The sequence below is a fragment of the Cervus elaphus genome, chromosome 14 (assembly GCF_910594005.1).
Source record: "Cervus elaphus chromosome 14, mCerEla1.1, whole genome shotgun sequence".
NCBI lineage: Eukaryota > Metazoa > Chordata > Mammalia > Artiodactyla > Cervidae > Cervus > Cervus elaphus.
Genome location: NC_057828.1, coordinates 80074205 through 80101377, shown reverse-complemented (window position 1 = coordinate 80101377; position 27173 = coordinate 80074205). Strand labels below are relative to the sequence as shown.

The 27173-nt window shown below is 45.8% G+C and overlaps 1 protein-coding gene across 2 annotated transcripts in view; it reads right to left on the bottom strand.

Annotated features, from left to right (window-relative positions):
- The window catches only part of CAMSAP2 (calmodulin regulated spectrin associated protein family member 2), a 99403-nt gene that overhangs the window by 60691 nt on the left and 11539 nt on the right, over positions 1–27173 (bottom strand). For both annotated transcript variants that reach the window (XM_043922768.1, XM_043922769.1), the window contains exon 2: positions 11671–11930. In XM_043922768.1, coding sequence (XP_043778703.1) covers positions 11671–11930 — 260 coding nt within the window. The remainder of the gene's footprint in view (positions 1–11670; positions 11931–27173) is intronic.

The following is a 27173-nucleotide window of genomic DNA, read 5'->3' as shown; positions in this document are numbered from 1 at the left end:
TCCAGAACACATTCCCTCCAGGAAACTCTCCCTGGGAACTCCATCATCCAGACCTGAGGCTGACTTACTTGGTGGCCTGTCTCGTTCCCTGTCAGGGATGCTGGCCACCCCCATCTCAGCCTAAGTCGCCCCTGGTGGAGAGCTCTGCTCACAGCACTCTCCTGGGCAGGCTTCCCCAACCCTTCCACCCACGAGGGATGCACACCATTTCCTCAGGTTGCTCCAACACATCCTCCTGCTTTTATTTTCCTCATAGCCCTCATCACTCTCTAAAGTTACCTTTTTAATGTTTACTAGGTGGACTATTCACCACAAACTAAAGATTTGAGCTTCAGGAAAACTCAGAATCAGCTCAAAACTCAAAACTCATAATCAGCATTCTCAGATCCCTGCAAATAGAACAAGAGGACTTCCTGAAAAGATAGGCCCCTGGGACAGCTCTGTAACACAGTCACTTTGTACCACAGCTCATTATAACCCTCTTTTCAACACAGAACAGTACAAGCGCAGAAGGAATCTGAGTATTATAAAGATCTTCTTTTCAATCACAGAAGCTCATTTATCCAGGTGTCAACACAGGCAAGCATCCAAATGGAACAGTTTGTACAGTTTTTAAATAATCATCTATTTTCCTTCTTTAACTCTCATCACTGACATTAATTAAAAACAATTTGCTAAACTATTACAGTCTACCAAGCTAAAAAAACAGCTGGGTATCATGGGGACAGGGTGGGGGGTCAGTTTGTTCAGCACAGACTGGGGCGTGAACGACTGCAGACCACGGCGGGCCCGCGCACTGCTCGGCAGTGCTGGCCTGGAGCTGTGCAAACGGGAAAACCTGCATCTCTACACCCACCCTGCGAAAGCAGCTCAGGATTAATGCTCCAATTATATGTGTTTATATACAATTATGTATGCTAATACTTGCGAAAAACTGACTCATTGGAAAAGACCTGATGCTGGGAAAGATTAAAGGCGGGAGGAGAAGGGGACGACAGAGAATGAGACGGTTGGATGGCATCACAGACTCAATGGACATGAGTCTGGGTAAACTCTGGGAGTTGGTGATGGACAGGGAAGCCTGGTGTTGCAGAGTCAGACACAACTGAGTGACTGAACTGAGGCTAATGCTGTATATTATTTAAAGAAAAGGTATCCTCAACAGTACTATTTCCTTAAATTTAGTAATCTACAATGAATAGTTACCTTTTTTCTCACTTGATCTTAGCCAAAAGGCCGAGAAGCGATTACCCTTTTTCTCTTTTTTTTTTTTTTAATATTTATTTATTTTATTTATTTATTTGGCTGTTCCCGGCCTTAGCTGCAGCATGTGGGATCAAGTTCCCTGACCAGGGACTGAACCCTGGCCCCCTGCACTGGGAGCACAGAGTCCCAGCCGCTAGACCACCAGGGAAGTCCCCCTTTTTCTCTTTTTAACAGATGAAAAGTCTTAATTAATATACATTTACTTCACCTTCAAAAATCATCAAAAATTACTGCTGGCAGGTCTATACTATCAGACAACTTTCTAAATATTTAGCTTTTGCTACTTTGAATATGTTATGAAGGTGAGATTACCAACAGGCAATAAAACTTTCACTACTTACAAGTGAAATTTATTTTACAGACAAAGTTTGAAGTAACTCGTTATATCATACTTCAGAAGCTAGCTCTGAAAAGTCAAATTTTTTACAAAAGAATATGCATATGAATCTGCAATATATACTAAATTTCAAATCAAATAAAATGACTAACATTTTTTAATTGGAAAGTAAGACAGGTATCAAAGTATTATTTCAGGAAAATTAATCTGCTAGAAGTATATACCATTGAAATTAGATAAAATTTAAAAAAAATTTTTTTTTGGCCACATTGTGCAACTTGTGGGATCTTAGTTCCCAGACCAGGGATTAAATCTGGACCCACAGCACAGAAAGCTCCAAGTCCTAACCACTGGACCACCAGGAAAGGCCCTAGATAAATAAATCTTAAGGTGGCAAGTCCACACACAAACTCTAGTCCCATAGTTTCCTTTTCTCTTTTTCATTATATCAGATACAAGTTGGTAACTTATAGATTAAAATACATTTTTAAGAAAACTTTAAGTATGGCATTTAGTTTTCAGCACCAACACTGTCACCTTACCACTCTTCCCTATAAAAAAACAACTAAACAAGTGACTTTAAATGTGTGTTTATAACCCATCTGTGGGTCAAGCATCGACCACAGGCCTCATTTTTTGCAAACAGAACAGGAAACAGTCAGGTTACGAGGGCGACTGTCACACGTGCGCAGCAGCTCCCTCGGCTGTGGGTCCCGAGGCACGACACGTCCACGTGAGCCTCAGTCAAGAGCGTCCCAGAGCTCCAGCCCAGACGGCAGCGAAGGTCTGTCTCCACTGCAGACCTCACTGACATGGTTAAATCTGTCCCGGAGTTAACTGGGATACAGTTAAACTGGGAACAAAGAGAAGTGGGTGGCTTATTCTTTATATAGTGTTTCACTACATTTCCTTTCATGGCAGGCAGCAGTCTGCTGAATGAACTGCGCTAATTTAAACACCTGAGACTTACTGAGGGGACACTGAGGCAGGGCACAGGCTCTGGGAGCCGGGCCAACTCAGGACAGACAGACACGGAGCGCCTCCAGGCCTGGAAAGTCGCTCGAGAGCTCCACCCCTGTGCTGCCCGGACGAGGCAAGCGGCCTCTGCCATCAGGCGGCCAACGCCCAGGTACACCAGCAGTGGCGGGCACGGAGCACAGACGTGGTCTCTGGGGAAACAAACTCCCCACCATCCCAGTCTATCGAAAACATCTGATTTTTATGGCCGGAAGTCAACATTTCGTTTTGTAAGCACTATACTAGGCATAATACTTGGTTCAATATGATAAATATACAGAATATATGTACATATTAAAACATTACATTGTACTTCTTAAATATAACCAGTTTTTATCAGTAAAACTCGGGGAAATGAGATATATAAAATATGTTTTCAACAGCTAAAGGAGACTGCATTAAGAGCAAGTCTTTTAAAATAATGAACATTACATTGAACATTGCAATAAACGTGACATTTTTCATTTCACATTATGTATTCTTGAAAACTTGGGTTATTAAAAGTCGTATTTTTCTAAATCAGTGTTGTGAAAATGAATCCTGGCATAAAACACTTTTAAAATTTAAAAATTATTTTGCAAAGTGAAACACTCTGTCTTTAAAAAATCTGTTATCTTTTTAAGTCAGTTGTCACTAAATGAGACGTCCCTATGCAAGAAGAGTACCTGCTGAGATCTGAATGTTTCAGTTCAGTTCAGTCGCTTAGTCGTGTCCGACTCTTTGCCACCCCATGGACCGCAGCACACCAGAACTCCCTGTCCATCACCAACTCCTGGAGCCCACCCAAACCCATGTCCATTGAGCTGGTGATGCCATCCAACCATCTCATCCTCTGTCGTCCCCTCCTGCTCCTGCCCTCAATCTTTCCCAGCATCAGCGTCTTTTCCAAGGAGTCAACTCTCCGCATCAGGTGGCCAAAGTATTGGAGTTTCAGCTTCAACATCAGTCCTTCCAATGAACACCCTTTAGGTGTTAGGACTGATCTCCTTTAGGATGGACTGGTTGGATCTCCTTGCAGTCCAAGGGACTCTCAAGAGTCTTCTCCAACACCACAGTTCAAAAGCATCAATTCTTTGGCACTCGGCTTCCTTTAGAGTCCAACTCTCACATCCATACATGACCAATGGAAAAATCATAGCCTTGACTAGACGGACCTTTGTTGACAAAGTAATGTCTCTGCTTTTTAATATGCTATCTAGGTTGGTCATAACTTTCCTTCCAAGGAGTAAGTGTCTTTTAATTTCATGGCTGAATGTTTGTGTCCCCCTAAAGCTCAAATGTGGGAACTAGAAAGCATCAGGTGATGATGTGAGGAGGGGGGCCCCTGGGCGGGGATAGGTCAGGAGGCGGGGCCCCAGGGAGGGGACAGGTCAGGAAGCGGGGCCCCAGGGAGGCTCCCTCCCTTCCCCCACAGGAGGTCACAGCAGGAAACTGGCAGCCTACAACCCAGAAGAGGCCTTCACCAATACCCGACCATGATGACTCCCTGACCTTGGCCTCCCAGACTCCAGAACAGGGGGCGGGGGATAAATTTTGATTGCTTATAAACCACAGAGTCTGTGGGATTCTATTACAGCACCCCAAAGAGACTTGGTCCCCTTCCAGCCAACATCCCCTGCTCTCAGGTTTCCCACCTGCTCCTCTCACCACATTCCTCCTGGCTGCCGCACACCCTTCTCTCAGCAGGACACCCTGCTTCATGCTGACATTCTCTGCCAGGCTCCCCAGAAGCGATGCAGAGCAAAATCCACACGGACGAGAACAAGGGTGGCAGCACAGCGTGTGCAGAAAAAACACGCACCAGGTCAGGAGTCGGGGAGAGCCGGGGCGGCTGCTGCACCTCTAGGAGCTAGTCTCCAAAGTCTACACCAGCTCACGCAGCTCAACACCAAAGGAACAAACAGCCCAGGCAAAAGTGGGCAGACGGCCTACACAGACATTTCTCCAAGGAAGACACACAGATGGCCAAGAGGCAATGGAAACATGCTTAACTGCACTAATTATTAGAGAAATGCAAATCAAAACTACAATGAGGTATTACCCCACATGGGTGAGAATGGCCATTATCAAAAAATACACAAACAATAAAGGCTGGAGAGAAGGGAACCCTCCCACATTGCTGCTGGGAATGTAAACTGGGGCAGCCACTATGGACTGCAGTATGGAGGCTCCTTCAAAAACTACACACAGAACTACCATATGACCCAGCAGTTCCACTCCTGGGCATATAAATACCTGGAGAAAAACTTGGTTCGAAAGGATACATGCACCCCAACATTCACAGCAGCACTACACACAACAGTCAAGACAGAGAAGCAACCTAAATGTCCACTGACAGACAAATGGATAAAGAAGATGTGGGACAGACAGACAACAGAACATTCGCCATTAAACAGAATGACATAATGCCATTTGCCCCAATATGTATGGACCTGGGGATCATCATACTAAGTGAAGTCAGACAGAGGAAGACAAGCATCATCTGGTATCACTTATATCAGATCCAGATGGACTGAATGACGAAACAGAAACAGACTTAGAGAATGAACTTACAGTTACCAAGGGGGGAGGGTGCAGGGAGGGACAGACAAAAAGAGTCACCTCGATCCCACCTCGGGGGATCCCACCTCAGCAACGCCCCTCCGGCACGGCCACAGCCTCCATGCTCGCTCCCCCAGCAGAGTGACCGTCTGCTCCGCAAGCCCGATGCTGCCCTGCCTGGTGCACAGCCAGCACCTCCAGGATGAAGGACACGCGGGGTCATCGTGCCCGTCCCCACCCAGTGCTCCAGCCTCAGTGCTCGTCGTCTCCGGACACACACCTGGGGCTGAAGCTGCACTCTGACGGCACGCTCCCACACACCAGCTGCACCTCTGTGCCCACCTGGAAGCCCCTTCACAGCCGTCAAGACTTGGCCCAAGAGCAGGAGCGAGTCTGGAACCCCTACGCTCCTGAAACACATGTATTACAAGTTGCTTGTTTCTCTAACCCCCAGGAGAATGTGAGTCCCTGGGGGACAGAGGCTCCTCCCAGTCACAGTAGGTAATAGAGTATGCGGCAGAAGCGCTGTCAGTAAACTGAATAAATTAATAAACGCCCTGACTTCAGGTTTATTATAAACATAAAGGTTTTGTGAGATCATTTGGTAAAATGAACACACATTCATCAAGTTATTTCTAGGAGAAAGTAATCTGGAGTTTTAAATAAACGACTACAAATAAACGCTAAGTCAAATGTAAAAAAATGGTTATATCAAAAGATAATGTGACTTTGAGCCTTGAAATACTAATGGAATCCAAACCAGGTCCATGATTCATGGAACAGAAATACCCAGCACTATGCGTGAAGAAAATCCTGTTCAACAAATGCCAGGAGAATTAAGAATAATTTTTCACAGATAAGCTCTGCTCATAGTTTGCAAGACATTATTCTACACGGGTGACTAGAAGTAAGTCCTTCCTCAACCACTGCTGTAATAAATCTTACATTTATATAATCCTCTTTCTCTAAAGGGCAATTTTTAAACTTCTTATATGGGGACAAGGTTTTTCAAGCCTCTACATGGGTAAGTGACTGGGGCCCAGCGGCGCTGGCGCCATGGGCTTCCCACGCGCGGCAGTGGAGAGGGCCGGCGTGCCGGGCGCGGGGCAGCGGCGGGGGAGAGGGGTGTGCCGGGCGCGGGGCAGCGGCGGGGGAGAGGGGTGTGCCGGGCGCGGGGCAGCGGCGGGGGAGAGGGCCGGCGTGGCGGGGGAGAGGGCCGGCGTGCCGGCGCGGGGCAGCGGCGGGGGAGAGGGGTGTGCCGGGCGTGGGGCAGCGGCGGGGGAGAGGGCCGGCGTGCCGGCGCGGGGCAGCGGCGGGGGAGAGCGGCCAGCGGGTGCTCGTGCCGCTTTGTTCGTTTGATGCAGTCCACGCAGCACTACTGCCACAACAAAGCCCCAGGAAAACGGCATGGAAACTTATCCTGTGATCCTGTAACGCACAAAAGAGTTAAAAATCCCCACTCAGGCTCACAGCCCCTTCACAGTCTAGGAAGCCGGCCGACTCTCCAGGCCCATCTCACACGGGGGCCCCTGTGCAGGCGGCGGTGTCACTGATGACGCACAGCATGCCTGCACCGCCCAAACTGGGTCAGGAACTTCTTCAGCCCGCCGCCTCCCACGATCCTTTCCCGCCCACGGAAGCCCTGGGAATCACTCATCCCCAACGCCTTTCCTCACCGGCCGGCAGCAATCACCACACCTGCCCATAAGATCTGAATGCTAGGCTTACACTCCCACAGGGAGCACCTATGTCATGCTAACGAGCATTTTCCCAGTCTTCTCTCTCTCTGGATTCTAAGGTCCACATCATCCAAGTGCACGCATCTGTGGTCAGGAGAATGTGGACGACAAAACACGATAAAGTAAAACTCCTTTACTTGCAGTAATATTCCTCCTGAGGCTAAACAGATGTTTCCATCATCCCTCTGTTTAAAACACAGCTTCACTGGTTTTACACTACAACAAGGCAGGGAAATGGACAGTGTGAGTGTGTGAGTGTGTGTGTGTGTGTGTGTGTGTGTGTGTGTGTGAGTCGCTCAGTCGTGTCCGACTGTGAATCCCATGGACTGTAACCCACCAGGCTCCTCTGTCCATGGGATTCTCCAGACAAGAATACTGGAGTGGGTTGCCATTCCCTCCTCCAGGGGATCTTTCTGACCCAGGGAACGAACCCTGGTCTACACTGCAGGTGGATTCTTCATCGTCTGAGCCACCAGGGAAGCCCTCATGGATAGTACCAGAGATGCATTATAATTTTTTAGTTTATATTTTGTGACTCCCCAAAACATCCTTATAACAATGCTGACAGTTTACCGAGAGAACATTTCATGCCTTCCTTATCAAATGATCTATCAGCACACTTTAGTTCCCATTAAGCAAACAGAGCACTAAATCTCTTTCTGGTACTCATTAAAAGAAAGCACTTCAAAATAAAATTTTTCTTTATATGCCTGGTTCAAAACAAGATCTGATTAAGTAATAAAGGTTATTTTATAAATCAAACATGAAAATCAATCTCATTATTTCATATCACACATACTACATACATATACATTTACTTTAATAGAGCTTTATGAATATCAACTCTTTTTCATATATATACAAACATGACTGGAAAGCTGATTTACAACCAACAGTTTGGTTCATAACCAGTCTACAGTTTACATAGCATGAATCCAAATATTTAAGTGCTCAAATTTGCTTTAGATTACAGCATTATAAATTAGAAAGTCAGTTTTAGCTCATTCAGATTCTAATTCTAGTCTTGCTACTAAATAACAATGCTACCCTAGCCAAACTGGTTAACCTCTAAATTCTAAGTATTACATATTTGAAATGACTCTGGAGTAGATCAAATTTCTCAGATCACATTCTTGATCACAGAAGTCACTCTGAACACTTGTTTAAAAATACATGTCCCAGGGACTTTCCAGGTGGTCCAGAGGTTAAGACTCCATGCTTCCACTGCAGGGGACATGAATTCGATCCCTGGTTGGGGATCCTGCATGCCTCGAGGTGCCTCGACCCTCTTCTAAGGCCCCATGCTAGCAGCTCTACCTGGAGGGCCAGGGAGTCTGTGTTCAAAGTCCCCTGGACTGTGTTCCCCAGGCTGCTCCTGACTGGCAAGTTTTCTACTGCACACAGGTCAGCTCTGATCTCTAAGGCTCTTTCCAGCTATGAAATTCATAGAATTTAAGATTTTATTACACGGGTCAAATCCACCAGCCCAACCTGATGACAGCAAACGCAGTACACATGCAACTTCATTTTGCTGCAGAGGAAAGTTCAAAAGCTACAAGCCCCATCTGGCTCCACTTGCTACAAGTCCCTCAACCTCCAAGTCCTCCTACGTACTAGTACTTGTGCGGACAGATAATCCGACAGATGGCCTGCTTCAGGTTAGGACATACTGTGGTTCCAGGGCACAGTAGTCGCCATAGGTTTAATGCCGACTGGAGCACTGATGGTTAGGTCTCGGAGCCTGCGCTTCCGCCGGGCGACTGTGCACGCGTTCCATCTGGGTTCCACTCGTGGACATGTAACAGGCACGCTGTGTCACAGGTTCAGCCCCTCCGCCCACCTTACAGGTTACAAGTGTGTGCTGAAGAACAGCCAATATACATCCGAGCTATTCAAATACACGATTCCTGAAAATACTTTTCCATTGACATAAATATAGAGGAACATATTTTAAAGGGTATACTCTCAAAATCTGTCTTTAAATGCACTCTAATGGAAAGGATATATTCTCCAACAGGTGTTCTCACTTTTTCTTTAAAAAAAAAAAAAAAAGACATTTCTTTCACAATCCCCACCCACCCCCAAACTAATAATATCTGTTTAGTCAAACCTGCCTCATACTTGTAATGACATTTCTGCTACCACTACATATTTTTTCCCAAGAGGCTGAGAGGTGGCATACAGAAATAAAAGACTCCAAACCAAGATAATTTAGAAGTGGGAGGTGCAGTGGGGGTCAGTATATCTAGTGCAATTAAACAGACTATTTTTCACTACACTTCTCGAAATGCAGGACAAGGAAGGATACTGATTCTTATTACTCTAAAACCAAAAAGAATGATTTCTTAAGAACAAAGTTTTTACTAGTACTCTTGAGAAATTTTCTCACACAGGTCTCAGAAAAATAGTAATAGTACAATATCATCAGTCAAAACTTCATAGCAACTGGAAAACCTTAAATCCAGTTGTAAGAAAAACTGAAAGTATACAATTAAAACACAGATCATTAGGTGTGACACAGCAAGGGGGAAAATGATGTAGTCCAGCAAGAGTGTCTGAGGCCCACAGACAGAAGCCAGACCCAGAGAGGCAGCGGCCATACCCTTTACATCACGTTCCTTAAACCTCAGCTCCTGGAAAGTGAAACTGAAGTGAAAGTTGCTCAGTCGTGTCCGACTCTTTTTGACCCCATGGACTATATAGTCCATGGAACTCTCCAGGCCAGAATACTGGACTGGGTAGCCTTTCCCTTCTCCAGGGATCGATACCAGGTCTCTGACATTGCAGGTGGATTCTTTACCAGCTGAGCCACAAGGGAATCCCAAGAATACTGGAGTGGGTAGCCTATCCCTTCTCCAGCGGACTTTTCTGACCCAGGAATCAAACTGGCGTCTCCTGCAATGCAGGCAGATTCTTTACCAACTGAGCTATCAGGGAAGCCCTCAATTCCTGGAGTCAGATTTAATAGCAAGATAAATACAGAGTGAAAGTAACCTGATGGGAATGCAAAGAGTAGTCTACCAAACCTGTATCTTCACACACACAAGCTGCACTAGGAAAAATAATGAAGATAGTGTGGTAAGTCTGTTTCATCCTTATTAGAGAGGATGTAAAATAGATAACCTTCTCTGAGGATGAGCAGGCCGTGTGACGTGCACCACTGGCACCTGAAAGAACTGGTACTGGGCAAACACAGACGCAGACTCAGCATCGTGGACATGCTCTGTAACCACCCCCTGGCCTGAGCAGTGGGAGCAAAAGCAGTCAGAGCAGGAGTGTCCACCTAGTGCGGCCAGTCTAGAGAGCAGACGGTGAGCTACTGCGGGGCCCCCTGAGCAGAGTTCTGCTCAGTCCTGGGACCTGCAAGCTGCTCACGGGCACCACACAGGTGTGCAAACCTCAGAGGGAACCGTAAAGTGAATACGCACACCACACAGGTGTGCAAACCTCAGAGGGAACTGTGAGGTGAACCTGCAGCCGTCAGCAGGAGGCCAAAATCTCCTATCTGACAAGAAACATTCTTTGTTTCCTCAATGATTCTGCAGTTTAATAAATCTATTACTAAATTCATTAACTAAAATTTTCTCGAGACGTTATTCTCCATTTCTTAAAGGTAATAATAGATTGTTTTAAAGAGAAAACAGGCAGAAAGCAAAGGTAGGTCAGTCACCTCTTCTAGTGCTATATTTGGTAAGCTAATTTTCACTCATCCTTCTGCAATCTCATAACTTCATAGTCTCCTACGTATACCTCTCTCCTCTCCTCCAAGGAAGACAACCAGTCTCATAAGAGCCTGATCTAATCCAATGTGCGAATGAGTCACTGTTCTAATGCCATTCTCGAGGCCCAGGATTCTGTAAACTCGAGTTCAAGCGGTACCACAGACTGACGCAGGATACGGCGAACCCCAGCACTTGCATGTCCCTGGAGCTGTGGGGAGGAAGGGCCTGCCTGCTCGGCCCAGGCCAGCACACAGCCCTGCACTGCGTGTTCTCCACAAGAATGCGTTCACGGTTAAACCGAGCACACAGAAATCTACCAAGAGGTCATTCAAGCATATAGATGAACACTCACAACTCCCACCTCTTTCCTAAGGAGAAGACAAGGATGCCCTTTACATCTCTTAGAGTCTCTGGGATGGAAAAAAGTAAGCTTTTAAATTGGGGGGGGGGGGGGGGCGCGGAATCACTTTAGTTGGAAATTATGTGATTGTTTCTCCCAGGTATTAGAATGGCACCAAATATTACAAAATACTTTATTAACCTCTTCCTTAACTGGATCACTCTGCTACACACCTGAACTACAACACTGTAAATCAATCATACTTCAATTCTTAAAAAAAAAAAAAAATTCCATTTGAAAATGAGGTTTATGAGGAAAAGATAATTTTTAAACTCCAGGCAGAGATGGCAGTGCAAGTGTAAAACCTAGGTCCCTCAGCTGTGTAACACAATTCGCGCTCAGAAGCACACACAGCATTGAAACAAGTATACTATCAAGTGTGAAACAGATCACCAGCCCAGGTTGGATGCATGAGACAAGTGCTCAGGGCTGGTGCACTGGGATGACCCAGAGGGATGGGGTGGGGAGGGAGGTGGGAGGGGGGATCGGGATGGGGAACACATGTAAATCCATGGCTGATTCATGTCAATGTATGGCAAAAACCACTACAATATTGTAAAGTAATTAGCCTCCAGCTAATAAAAATTAAAAAATGAAAAAAAAAAGCACGCGCGTCAAACACCATCATTGTGGGCACAGAAGACTCACCATCTGGATGGGCTTCTTGTGGAGGTCTCGCTCTGTCACCAGCTTTTCTTGGTCGGTGACGTAGAGGCCCTTCTGAGCTAAGGCCTGGATGACGGCGTCGTGACCCAACAGGGGCTTCGCGGCGTCGCTCCTGAGGATGAGGCTCCCGGCGCGGCAGTACAGCTCGGCGGAGAGCAGCAGGCCGACCACGGGCGGCTTGATGTGCTCCTGGTCATACTGGTCCGTGTAGAACGGCTCTCGGAGCTCCTCGGGCACATTCTCTACAGAGATTAAGGGGGAGATGTTCTTACAGGATTTGCATAAAAGAAACACAGTTTATTTAACAGTATCATTTATGTCATAAAAGATTTCCTTTAGAAACAACAATAACCCTTTAACTGAAAAGATGGTTTATTTGACCATGGCAGACAATCTGGAATGAGAAAGAGAGAGAACTTTCCTTCACGGAAGATGCTGTCCGAGTACATGACGAAAAGCCACTGCCAAGCATCATGGAGACATGTCTGCTGAGCCCGGTGACTCGGGGGAAAGCGCTCCCACATGCACGCTCGGACACGCAGGATGAGTGCAGGGTCCGAAAAACCCATCTCAGTGAATCCCCTCCCATTCAAGCGGCCAACCAGGAAAGGCGGTGTAACAGCCGTTTCAGGGACCCAGGCCTCGACACCTGAGAGTGTGACATCGTCCGCGCACCGCCCGCTGTCCCCTGGCCTCTCCCCCCTGCTTGGCCTGTTGAGGGGCAGTTACAGCTAAGGCTCAGGGGGAATCACCCTCAGACACCCCGAGCGCCAGAAGACCCGGTCACTACACCTCCCACTGACCACCCCCGTGCGACCCCACCGAAACCCTCCTGGGAGTCTGACTGATCTGTCCCAGGGAGACGGACAGGCAGCTGAGCAATGGGACCAGTCTCTGAGCATCTCTCTGGAGGCCAGGCCATGCCCCAGGAAGAAGGCCCGGCGAGAATGAGCGTCGGACCCCTGAGGAAAGGCAGGCATCTGAGCAGGAGGCCTATGTGGAGCTCCAGTCACAGAACCCAGGCAGCCACCAGCCAGGCCTCGTCTGCCTTCTCCAGAGAGCCAGGGCTCACGGCCACCCACCACCAATTTCAGGAGCTTCCTGAAGAGGCAGCTTTAGTGTAAGCTCAGTAATGTCAGCACAGACAGAAGTCCAAAGAGCATATTCACAAATATTTATACACTCTGTAGCAATTTTACCTTAAAGCTTTTGAAAAGTCCACTCATTTAGAAAAATATTTCCATCAAATAATAGTATTATAATTACTGCACGTTCATTTTATATACCAGTATGGGTTCTGGGGAATTCAAGGATTTAGAAATAATCCCAATACCCAAGGACTTAATAATCTACAAATAGTCTAGACAAGTCAAGTTTGTCAATTTGGAAACTGGAGTCAACAGTAAGCAACAAACAACCCAGCACAAAATGAAAGAAACCAAGTGTGTGCTTCAAGTTCAAAGCAGTAAGCACCACGGTAGGCTGACCCAACTGCATCCAGAAAAACAGGAGGGGAAGAGCAAGCAGAAACTGCAATCAGAGGGGGTAAAGAGGGTCTCTAAACAGGAAGGGGCAGAGAGAAGAGGAAGAGAGTAGACCCAACAGCTCAGGCGGATAAAGGGTTTCAGCAGGAGGACAGAAATGGTATGGACCTAACAGAAGCAGAAGATATTAAGAAGAGGTGGCAAGACTACACAGAGGAACTGTAAAGAAAAGATCTCCCTGACCCAGATAATCCTGATGGTATGATGACTCACCTAGAGCCAGACATCCTGGAATGTGAAGGCAAGTGGACCTTAGGAAGCATCATTACGAACAAATCTAGTGGTGGTGATGGAATTCCAATTGAGCTATTTCAAATCCTGAAAGATGATTCTGTGAAAGTGCTGCACTCAATATGCCAGCAAATTTGGAAAACTCAGCAGTGGCCACAGGACTGGAAAAGGGCAGTTTTCATTCCAATCCCTAAGAAAGGCAATGCCAAAGAATACTCAAACTACCGCACAATTGCATTCATCTCACACGTTAGTAATGCTCCAAATTCTCCAAGCCAGGCTTCAACAGTACGTGAACCGTGAACTTCCAGATGTTCAAGCTGGTTTTAGAAAAGGCAGAGGAACCAGAGATCAAATTGCCAACATATGCTGGATCATCGAAAAAGCCAGAGAGTTCCAGAAAAACATCTTTTTCTGCTTTAATGACTATGCCAAAGCCTCTGACTGTGTGGATCATAACAAACTGAGGAAAATTCTTAAAGAGAGGGGAAATACCAGATCACCTGACCTGCCTCTTGAGAAATCTGTATGCAAGTCAGGAAGCAACAGTTAGAACTGCACATAGAACAACAGACTGGTTCCAAATAGGAAAAGGAGTACGTCAAGACTGTATATTGTCACCCTGCTTATTTAATTTATATGCAGAGTACATCATGAGAAATGCTGGGCTGGATGAAGCACAAGCTGGAATCAAGATTGCCAGGAGAAATATCAATAACCTCAGATATGCAGATGACACCACCCTTATGGCAGAAAGTGAAGAAGAACTAAAGAGCCTCTTGATGAAAGTGAAAGAGGAGAATGAAATAGTTGGCTTAAAACTCAACATGCAGTAAACTAAGATCGTGGCATCTGGTCCCATCACTTCATGGCAAATAGATGGAGAAACAGTAGAAACAGTGTCAGACTTTACTTTTTTGGGCTCCAAAATCACTACAGATGGTGACTGCAGCCATTAAATTAAAAAAAATGCTTGCTCCTTGGAAGGAAAGTTATGACCAACCTAGACAGCACATTAAAAAGCAGAGACATTACTCTGCCAACAAAGGTCCGTCTAGTCAAAGCTATGGTTTTTCCAGTAGTCATGTATGGATGTGAGAATTGGACTATAGAGAAAGCTGAGTGCCAAAGAATTGATGCTTTTGAACTGTGGTGTTGGAAAAGACTCTTGAGACTTGGACTTCTTGAGGCTTCTTGGACTTGCAGTCCCTTGGACTGCAAGGAGATCCAACCAGTCTGTCCTAAAGGAAATCAGTCTTGAATATTCATTGGAAGGACTGATGCTGAAGCTGAAACTCAAATACTTTGGCCTCCTGATGCAAAGAACTGACTCATTGGAAAAGACCATGATGCTGGGAAAAATCGAAGGCGGGAGGAGAAGGGGATGACAGAGGATGAGATGGTTGATGGCATCATTGACTCAATGGACATGAGTTTGAGTAAACTCTGGGAGTTGGTGATGGACAGGGAGGCCTGGCGTGCTGCAGTCTATGGGGTCGCAGAGAGTCAGACACGACTGAGTGACTGAACTGAACAAGGAACTGCCGACAGTTGTATAGGAGGAAAGTGACCCATTACGACTGATGTCTGGGGACAGTTAATCTAGTATTCAACACTGATGGTGATAAAAATCAGAGACAGAAGGTTGCAGAGACTAGGAAATGACGTGGGAAGGAGGCAGGGCAGCGACACCAACAGGAAGGGAAGGACAGGGACAAACCCCAAGGGTCCAGGCACAAAGCAGAGAGAAGGGGTCAGACGGCACCCAGAGATGATCAGGGAAAGAGGCGCATCACTTGACAGAGGAAGGGAAACCAGAGGAAGCAGGTTTCCTGCTTCCTTCTGAAGCATCCGCGCCAGAAGCAGGACCGTGACCTTAGCTCCAGACACGCTGAGTTTGGAACAACAGCAAAAATACCCAAGTGGAAATACCAGAAAGGCAACTGGGGATACTGGACTGTGGAAAGAGGTCAAGAGTAGATGGACCAATTTGGGACTTTGGAGACATCTAAAAATATCATCCTCATTTAATAACTGAAAACTCTTTCCTTTCCTTCAGAGCCGCACTAACCAGCGGTGAGCCAGCCTTAAACCTGACAGACTCCGCAGAGTGATGGTAAGCTTCGTCATAAACTACGGAATGCAGGGTCAGTGTTCATTTACATTCTTGTATCCCAGGAACTAAACGGAAGCTACTAGTAGAACAAATTTAAAAGGGAAATCATTTGATTTTAAGATTATTATAAAATGTATACATGATAGATTTTTTTCCTTTCAACAGTGAAAAGTGATTAATACAGGTAACTTGGTACCTAAACACCAGTTGTGCAAACTGACTGCTCACCATCTGTTTACAAACTTCCCCACCACACCTGTACATCCGTTTACATTTACATACTACATTTACATCCTTCCCCACCCATGAGCTTTATTACAACTCGGTGAAACTGTCAAATCAGACAATACACAGATAAATATCAGGAATGTGTTAATACTCAAAAAGGGCTGTTACGTGCAAGCACTGTCATAAACATGCATTGTCTTTAAATACGAACAATCCTCTTGTCCTTATTTTACATATAAGAAATTCAAGAGAGGTAGTGTGCTAAAGGTACACAGCTGATAAATACGGAATCTTAACCCTAAACCATGTAGCTAAACAGATTCAAAAATAACGATGGTCTGCCAGGATCACCAAACTGGAAGGTGGAAGAGGACAGCTTAGGGGCTATTTCCATTGTGCTATGATGTACCCACAAGTCTAAGTTATAAAAGTGTAAGTTTCAAAAAGATTTCAATGCAAGGAGAAGGGAAAGGAGCCATAGCGAGTCTCAGAATGTTTTAAGAATATGACAAAAACAGATCATTCCATCCCTAAAGAACGCAAAACTGCATACTGAGTATTGTAAAGGAGGTCACTTTTAAGAACAAGACTTCAAGAACTGCATATGCTGAAAAGACAACTTCAAAAATGTCTATCATTTTGCAAGCAGTACAAAACTGTCATTCTTTAAAAAAAACAGTTTGGAGTTGTATCACATTTTAAAACAAATGAACTGAAACCGCATATTAGAAAATAAATAGGCAAAATCAAAGATAAGAAGTTTCACCCTCCCCCTCATCTCCAGAGTATAAGAAGATAAGAAATTAATACTTCAGAAAACTGAAACTCCACTCCCAGAATTGCAAAGGGGAAAAGACAAGTTTTTCTTGTGTACCAGGACTTAAGCAAGAACCTACCATACTCATGTTATTATAAATAAATCCTGGCTAGAGCAAAGCTTTGAAATTCACAATCACCTGAAAGGCTTGGGCACAGGCAGAGAGCACAGAACAGTCCTGTTCAAGGCCCTTTTCTAAGAAGCTGAGTTAGTACTAGTAATAGTTGCATCCATACACCAGCAAAAAACTCAAATTTCCTTAAACAGTGACTGGTTGGGGGGTATGAGGGGAATGCATTTCAGAAATGTCACTACTCAGCCAGGGGAATGCTGCGTTAATTTCCAAATCTAAAAATTGTGTCTAAGACAATTAATTACTAAGACAGAATTTGTGAGTATCAAAAACTCCAAGTGAAAGTAAACCCTAGACCTTGAACTCTAAATTAAGCAAAAGACACAAAAATGGTCAGTAACATTAAAAAAAAAAAATCCTAGTACCAGTGATCAAAGATTAAGTTACAAAGAGCCTGCCTATCAGAATGACGAACAGTTGCTAAGCCCATAGCTGACAAGGAGGTGCTCACCCAGGCCGAGGTCTCTTATTCCCACCCCTCACCCCAGAGGCTCTGTGCCTGACCCACAGGAGCGCACAATGGATGTCTGATGGTTGAAAACGTTACTTTGTAAAAGTTTCGTCATTGGCCTTGTTCTAAAGATATACACAGATTTCAAATTTCCCCTCAAGTCCCAGATTCTGCACTAGCAACCCCAATTTACTCCTCCTATCTGCTTTGAAAGCCCTGAGAATTCCCTCTAGGCCACCTGACTTCTGCAGCGGCATTCCCTCTCAAAACCTGAGTCGTCTTCAGGTAGCCTAGTTCACCAGCAGCAGGAGGCAGCATGGCAGAGCGGGGAAGGCTGGCGCCCTGAAGCCCTGTCTTACTTGATGGGGTCCCCTGAGTGCAGGCATCCCCTCCCCAAGTTCAGGCCACCCCCCGCTGCCCACATGTGTCATGTGTCTGCCTCCCCAGCTCTGGACCCCAACCTCCGCCCCTCTGGGCCAGGCCAGCGCGCCGCAGACGAGTCTCTGGGCTCCAAGCTGCCCAGTTGGCCCTCATCCTCCTCCCGCGGGAGCCCCAGACCCCCCTTCCCATCCTGTTCTCATGACTGCTGGCCCACGATATCCGGGTCTGCTATTCCCCCCGCACGGCAGCCTCCAGGAGAGTGGGCCCTTCCCCATCCTCGGCATCAGCACCCAGAAGGGCGCCTGGAGCACAGCTCAGGCAGGGCCTCCCCGTCCCTCCACACCACACCTCAGGTGTGAAGTCCCCACTCCACCCCTCCCGCCGCCCTGAGAGACGCAAGGGCCTCTTCTGAGCTGCAGATCCTCACCAGCCTCCAGGATGCAGGGAAACCTCAACCCCAAGACCAGAGCCAGGTTCCTGGGCGACAGGGGTGGTAACGCATAGGGCGAGGCGAAGGTGAGGGCGAGCTCCGTGGAGCTGGCCTCGGGTGGGAAGTGTCAGCATGAGCACACGGCAAGTGGCACGCACCTGTGACAGCCACAGAGCGCCGGAGCCACAGGTCACGTCTGCTGAACCCCAGCAGCAGCAAGAGCGCACCTCCATCCTGGTCTCTAAGACCCTCCCACGAAAGCAACCGGAACTCCTTAAGAAATGGCTGCTTCCTCCAGAGCTGGAACAGCAAAGTACACGCTCAGCTACAAATGCGTGCGTGTGTGTGCGTGCATGCCAAGAAGGCTCAGAGCCAGCAAACGAGGGGACCGTGTCAGAAGCTCGCAGGACTCAGCTGGAAGGATATTCCAACCAGCCAAACCTGAGACAATCTGGACATCAAATAAATAATGACAACAAGTGATTATAACCCACTTGAATAAACAAGAATGTCCATCCTGATGTAAGCAATTAAATGAATATGTGAAAGAAAAAGAAGGGAAAACTCTTCCTCATAGCAGAATACCAAAAATGGGATATAGTGAACAGGGCAATAACTGACTCAAGCAAGAATCATTGTGGGTGCTAAGTCGGCAGGCCAAAGTTTGATGAACAGGATGTTTCAAATTATCTCCCTGCAAACTGCTTCTTAATTAAAAATGGAAAATGATAACTTCATAGTGGAGAAAAGTAGTAGATACCACCTAAAGCAAGAGATCAAAGTCTGGACTTGCCTGGTGGCACAGTGGATAAGGACCCAGCTGCCAATGCAGGGGACATGGGTTCGATCCCTGGTCTGGGAAGATCCCACACGCTGAGGAGGAACAACGAAGCCCTGCACCACCACTCCTGAAGCCTGCGTGCTCCAGGGCCCTCGAGACACAGCCCCCGAGCCGGCGTGCGGCAGCCACGGAAGCTCGTGCAGTGAGAGCCCGCGCTCCACGAGAGAAGCACCACGGCTGGGGCGCCCACAGGCCGCAACAAAGACCCAGCACGATCAAAACTAAATAAACCGCTTTTTTTTTTAAAGAGAGAGATTAAAGTCCACCTCAGCAACTGAGCGCACACCGTGTGCCTCCGACACGACCCACCGGAAACACAGCGCCCCTTCTGTGGTCATCCTGCCCGATCAGCGTAACTTGACTCTATCATGAAGACATGTTCGACAGACCCAAATCGAGGGACCTTCTGTAAAATAAGTGGCCTACTATTTTTCTGGGATAAAAACACATTTTAATAAAGGAAACAAACGGACACTGAAGCCTCAGGCGTTCCCGGGTGCTGAGACCTGGGCCTGCCACGTCTCCCCGCCCCCAGCCTCACTGTGTGAGAGGGGGTCAGGACCAGAGGGCGGGGGACAGAGGGTGGGGCGGCCTGGCTGCCGGTGGTTCCCCTCGGGTCCTCCTGGGTGTCTCGGCCCAGGCCCCCAGGAAGGCAGGCAGGGGGCACCAAGGTGAGAAAAGGTACAAGGGGTTGGGGGGGGGGAGCGGGGAGGGAGGGAGGGGCAAGAGAGTAATGTCAGAGGACAAGAGGGAAGAAAGCCAAAGACGCCGGGCTAGCAGCAGGTACCAGGAGGGGCGCTGGGAAGCATCTGAGCTCCCGGGTCTCCATCGCCTCCTGTCCGGGGCAGGGGTCTGTGTACTGGTTCTTCTTACTACCTAGGGGTTCCTGCTGGGACACTGACAGCAGCCAGACCCCGTCATGGAGGGCAGGGGACCAGGGGGCGGGGACGGCCCTGTGGGGACCAGCCTGCTCCTGCCGGCGGCACAGGGCAGAGAGACAGCACCCGAGGCAGGGGCCCAACGCCCAACCCCGCATGCGGCGGGGTGCGCAGACCTCCCCACGTCAGCACCGTGACGACAAGGCTGAAAAGCCGTCCCAGCTTACAGAGCCGACAGAGACAAGCCAGTTACACGTGGTGCATGGTCCTGGGTGGCTCTGCGAAGAGGAAAAAGTAGCAACAAGGGGCACTAAGACAATGGCAAAGCTGAACGCGGAATCAGATAATATAACATCACGCTCAATTATCCAGTTCTTAAAATTTTCAGATTATCAGAGACTTATCGCTCATCTTAGGAGACAGCCTGAAGCATTTAGGGGTAGAGGACACAGTGTCTCTAATTCATTCTCAAACAGTTCACAAAATATTAGATATGTATATACACACACACACATACTTGTGCCAGGGAAAGGGAAAGAATCATAGAACAAAAGGGACAGAATGTCAACAACTGATAACTCTGGGTGAAGGGTATTCAGGAGCTCCTCATTCTACCTTTAGACATTTGAAATTATGCTGAGAAGAGTCATGAAACCTCAAAACACCCCAAATCAATCTTCTCCCAGTGTTCCTTACATCAAAGTTCCACAGCACCATCCAGGTGCACAAGCCTGGGGCCTGGGAGTCCTCACTGCCGCCTCCCCACCCCTCAAGCCCCAGACCAAACCCATCGCCACACCCAACCCAAAGCCCTGCCTTCTCAGTCTCAACGCACACCTCCCAGTCCCGCTCTCAGGACTTTTCATCTGAACTACAACATCACAGTTCGAAAGCATCCATTTTTCAGGACTCAGCATCAGTTCTCTCCTACATCTGTCTCTGCAGTGTTGACCCTCGCCCTGTTCCAAACTGTTCTCTACTGTGCCTACTCCCTCGGGCACACCTGACCGAGCTACCCACCACACCCAGCCTCAGGGTTCTCGATGACGTCCAACTTTTTCAAGGACTCAGAGCCTTCCTCTGACCCACAGGGAAGTGGCCCAGGCCTGCCTGCATCCCTGGATGGCGCAGTGCCCCCACCAGCCAGGCAGCCTCGGGACCACGCTCCCGTCCCCTGCACAGCCTCTGACACCCCGGTCACTGCTCAAAGTGCTCCTTCTCCCTACTCTTCACGCCCTTCCAGATTCTCGTGGGCCACTGACCCATCACTTTGGTCCAATTTCCCCTCAGTAAAGGGAAAGAACAGATCAGTTATCCTGCCCTTCCTGTACCTTAGAAAATGTACTTTTACTTTAAAGGCTATTCAGTTCTACTAAAAAAATGCATACGTTTGTAAAATAGATGTGAAAACTTTAAAGATATTTGAAGTATAGGTAACTACTAGGAAATAAAAAGTCTGTTAGCCATCTACAGAACTCAAGGAATGTATCACGTAAAGGTAAGTGGTGAGCAGCATAGGTACATTAAACATAGAAAGGCAATGTTGTTGTTCAGTCGCTCAGGCGTGTCCGATGCTTTCCGACCCTGTGGACTACAGCACACCAGGCATCCCTGTCCTTCACTACCTCCCACAGTTTGCTCAAATTCATGACCATCGAGTCAGGGATGCCATCCAACCATCTCATCCCTCTGCTGCCCTCTTCTGTCTTCACTTTTTTCCAGCATGAGGGTCTGTTCTAATGAGTCAGCTCTTTGCATCAGGTGGCCAAAGTATTACAGCTTCAGCTTTAGCATCAGCCCTTCTAATGAATATTCAGGACTGATTTCCTTTAGGATTGACTGGTTTGATCTCCTTGCTGTTGAAGGGACTCTCAAGAGTCTTCTCAAAAAAAAAAAAGAGTCTTCTCCAACACCACAGTTCAAAAGCATCAATTCTTCGGTGCTAAGCCTTCTTTACGGTCCAACTCTCACATCTGTACATGACTACTGCAAAAATTATAGCTTTGAAGTATACAGATCTTGGTCAGCAAAGTGATGTCTCTGCTTTTTAATATGCTGTCTAGGTTTGTCATAGCTTCTCTTCCAAGGAGCAAGTGTCTTTTAATTTCATAGCTGCAGTCACCATCCACAGTGACTTTGAAGTCCAAGAAAACAAAGTCTGTCACTGTTTCTAGTTTTTCCTCTTCTATTTGCTATGAAGGGATGGGACCATATGCCATGATCTTAGTTTTTTAAATGTTGAGTTTTAAGCCAGCTTTCTCACTCTCCTCTTTCACCCTCATCAAGAGGGTCTTTAGCTCCTCTTCGCTTTCTGCCATTAAGGTGGTATCATCTGCATATCTGACGTTTTTGATATTTCTCCCAGAAATCTTGATTTCAGCTCATGATTCATCCAGCCTGGCATTTTGCATGATGTACTCTGCATATAAGTTAAATAAGCAGTGTGACAACATACAGCCTTTACGTACTCCTTTCCCAATTTGGAACCAGTCAGTTGTTCCATGTCTGGTTCTAACTGTTGCTTCTTGATCCACATACAGGTTTCTCAGGAGGCAGGTAAGGTGGTCTGGTGTTCCCAACTCTTTAAGAATTTTCAATGAAGCATGTTTTTCTGGAACGCCCTTGCTTTCTCCATGATCCAACGGATGTTGCCAATTTGATCTCTGGTTCCTCTGCCTTTTCTAAATCCAGCTTGTACATTTTGAAGTTCTTGGCTCAGGTACTGCTGAAGCCTAGCTTGAAGGATTTTGAGTGTGCTAGCATGTGAAAGGAGCGCAACTGTACTATCATATGAACATTCTTTGGCATTGCCCTTCTTTGGGACTGAAATGAAAACTGACCTTCTCCAGTCCTGTGGCCACTGAAGGGTTTTCCAAATTTGCTGACATACTCAGTGCAGTACTTTAACAGCATCATCTTTTAGGATTTTAAATAGCTCAGCTGGAATTCCATAAATATATTTATGATACATTAAATATGCATGAGACTAAACAAACAACAGGCAATGAACACTACATATACATGAACACTTCACAGTCTGAATGCTTAAGTGAGCCACCCACTGGTGACACTCACTCTGGCCTGTGCGTCCTCTGCCCTAGAAGCATGAGACCCATACCGATTCATTAGGCTTCCTGACACGCCTGACGCGTGGGGAAGCTGTAGCAGGCATGCTGTCCCTTGCGTCCCTGATGGAGCGAGCATGTGGCCTGTGTCACTGTGGGCCTCCTTGTTCCAACCTCAGCTCTGACTGGTGTGACCACACCATCCATAGGTGAGGCTGGTATAGCAGAAAGCGATGGACAAAGCTCAGGACGGAGGACAGGGGATCCACTCTGTCCTACATGTGTCAACCCACCCCACCTTTCCCCTCGCTTCTCACTGTAAACTGATTTAACAAACCATGTGATATAAGCACTCTGATCTAGTTTGTGAGCTTTTCTGCTCCACGACCTTTGGGGTGGGTGCCTGGCAGTGCACCTGGAGACTAGGGTTCATTGAGGAAATTTCCCCCCCAGGGTACCCAGACACTTAATTCAGGGAACAATATTCCAAGTAACAAATGAAGAAGTCATGACAGAAAGAGAAATAATGAGATATTAAGTGCCTCCTGGTGGAAGTACACAAATCTATGAAGTATGCAAAAAAAAAAAAATCAAACATGAATCCATTTAATTCTCTAAATTTAGCTGTCAGTATATAAGAAACACAGGGGGCCAAAAAAAAAAAAAAAGGGGAAGAGAGAGAGAGAGAACAAATTGCAAACATGGCCCTATTTGATACTGACTGGAACAAATGAACTGGAAGACAATGGAAGTGAAAACATGAGTGGTGAGGTAGAGTGGTGTGATGATGGCAGGACTCCAGTTACACTTAAAAAGAGAGCCCCTCCATAACAGAAGCTACATACACCCCAATGTTCATGGCAGCACTATTCACAATGGCCAAGACACGGAAGCAACCTAGGTGTCCACCGACAGAGGAATGGGTTAAGAAGATGTGGCACGTATATCCCATGGAGTATTACTCAGCCACAGAAAGGAAAGAAACTGAGTCTTTGCAGAGACATGGATGGACCTAGAGACCATCACACAGAGTGAAGTAAGTCAGAAAGAGAAAAACATTGTACTGTAACGCATATATGTGGAATCTAGAAAAATGGTACAGATGAACCTATCTGCAAACAGAAACACAGACACAGACATAGAGACAAACACCAGGACACTAAGGAGGGGAGGGGAGGGGCGGGATGAACTGGGGGACTGGGATGGACATGTACACACTGTTCACACTGCCTGAAACAGGGAGCCGCTGAGACCTGCTGCGAGCACAGGTCTCCACTCAGCACTCGGGTACAGCAGGAACCAAGACAACACTGCCAAGTGACGAAACGCCAACAAAAAAGAAAGGGAGTCCCGGACTTTGGAGACACTCGTATATTTATTGATGAAATGACTGGATGGCAGGGATGTGCTTCAAATAACGGGCAAGGGGACAGATAAATCAAGGCTGGCCATGAGCTATTGACTGTGGAGGTTGGGTAAAGAGTACATGGAAGCTTACTGTTGATGTATGTATCTGAGATCTCCTATCTTTGAGCAGCTTTGTCTGTTTAAAAAGAAAGAAGGGTTTAAGAGAAGAGCGGAGCACTTTCTGTGATGCTGGGAAGGGCCCTGGCCTGTGTGGGACATGAAAGGGCCCTGGAGGCTGGAAAAAAATATTTCACGCAAACGGAGACCAAAAGAAAGCAGGAGTCGCAATACTCATATCAGATAAAATAGACTTTCAAATAAAGGATGTGAAAAGAGACAAAGAAGGACACTACATAATGATCAAAGGATCAATACAAGAAGAAGATATAACAATTATAAATATATATGCACCCAACATAGGAGCACCGCAATATGTACGGCAAACACTAACGAGTATGAAAGAGGAAATTAATAGTAACACAATAATAGCGGGAGACTTTAATACCCCACTCACAACTATGGATAGATCAACTAAACAGAAAATTAACAAGGAAACACAAACCTTAAATGACACAATGGACCAGCTAGACCTAATTGATATCTATAGGACATTTCACCCCAAAACAATCAACTTCACCTTTTTCTCAAGTGCACACGGAACCTTCTCCAGAATAGATCACATCCTGGGCCATAAATCTGGTCTTGGAAAATTCAAAAAAATTGAAATCATTCCAGTCATCTTTTCTGACCACAGTGCAGTAAGATTAGATCTCAATTACAGGAAAAAAATTGTTAAAAATTCAAACATATGGAGGCTAAATAACATGCTTCTGAATAACCAACAAATCATAGAAGAAATCAAAAAAGAAATCAAAATATGTATAGAAATGAATGAAAATGAAAACACAACAACCCAAAACCTATGGGACACTGTAAAAGCAGTGCTAAGGGGAAGGTTCATAGCATTACAGGCTCACATCAAGAAACAAGAAAAAAGCCAAATAAATAACCTAACTCTACACCTAAAGCAATTAGAGAAGGAAGAAATGAAGAACCCCAGGGTTAGCAGAAGGAAAGAAATCTTAAAAATCAGGGCAGAAATAAATGCAAAAGAAACTAAAGAGACCATAGCAAAAATCAACAAAGCTAAAAGCTGGTTTTTTGAAAAAATAAACAAAATTGACAAACCATTAGCAAGACTCATTAAGAAACAAAGAGAGAAGAACCAAATTAACAAAATTAGAAATGAAAATGGAGAGATCACAACAGACAACACTGAAATACAAAGGATCATAAGAGACTACTACCAGCAGCTCTATGCCAATAAAATGGACAACTTGGATGAAATGGACAAATTCTTAGAAAAGTATAACTTTCCAAAACTGAACCAGGAAGAAATAGAAGATCTTAACAGACCCATCACAGGCAAGGAAATCGAAAGTGTAATCAAAAATCTTCCAGCAAACAAAAGCCCAGGACCAGATGGCTTCACAGCTGAATGCTACCAAAAATTTAGAGAAGAGCTAACACCTACCTTACTCAAACTCTTCCAGAAAATTGCAGAAGAAGGTAAACTTCCAAACTCATTCTATGAGGCCACCATCACCCTAATTCCAAAACCAGACAAAGATGCCACAAAAAAAGAAAACTACAGGCCAATATCACTGATGAACATAGATGCAAAAATCCTTAACAAAATTCTAGCAAACAGAATCCAACAACATATTAAAAAAATCATACACCACGACCAAGTGGGCTTTATCCCAGGAATGCAAGGATTCTTCAATATCCGCAAATCAATCAACGTAATACACCACATTAACAAATTGAAAGATAAAAACCATATGATTATCTCAATAGATGCAGAGAAAGCCTTTGACAAAATTCAACACTCATTTATGATTAAAACTCTCCAAAAAGCAGGAATAGAAGGAACATACCTCAACATTATAAAAGCCATATATGACAAACCCACAGCAAGCATCACCCTCAATGGTGAAAAATTGAAAGCATTCCCCCTGAAATCAGGAACAAGACAAGGGTGCCCACTCTCACCACTACTGTTCAACATAGTGTTGGAAGTTTTGGCCACAGCAATCAGAGCAGAAAAAGAAGTAAAAGGAATCCAGATAGGAAAAGAAGAAGTGAAACTCTCACTGTTTGCAGATGACATGATCCTCTACATAGAAAACCCTAAAGACTCTACCAGAAAATTACTAGAACTAATCAATGAATATAGTAAAGTTGCAGGATATAAAATTAACACACAGAAACCCCTTGCATTCCTATATACTAACAATGAAAAAACAGAAAGAGAAATTAAGGAAACAATACCATTCACCATTGCAACAAAAAGAATAAAATACTTAGGAGTATATCTACCTAAAGAAACAAAAGACCTATACATAGAAAACTATAAAACACTGATGAAAGAAATCAAAGAGGACACAAACAGATGGAGAAACATACCGTGTTCATGGATTGGAAGAATCAATATTGTCAAAATGGCTATTCTACCCAAAGCAATCTATAGATTCAATGCAATCCCTATCAAGCTACCAACGGTATTTTTCACAGAACTAGACCAAAGAATTTCACAATTTGTATGGAAATACAAAAAACCTCGAATAGCCAAAGTAATCTTGAGAAAGAAGAATGGAACTGGAGGAATCAACCTGCCTGACTTCAGACTCTACTACAAAGCCACAGTCATCAAGACAGTATGGTACTGGCACAAAGACAGAAATATAGATCAATGGAACAGAATAGAAAGCCCAGAGATAAATCCACGGACCTATGGACACCTTATCTTTGACAAAGGAGGCAAGGATATACAATGGAAAAAAGACAACCTCTTCAACAAGTGGTGCTGGGAAAACTGGTCAACCACTTGTAAAAGAATGAAACTAGAACACTTTCTAACACCATACACAAAAATAAACTCAAAATGGATTAAAGATCTA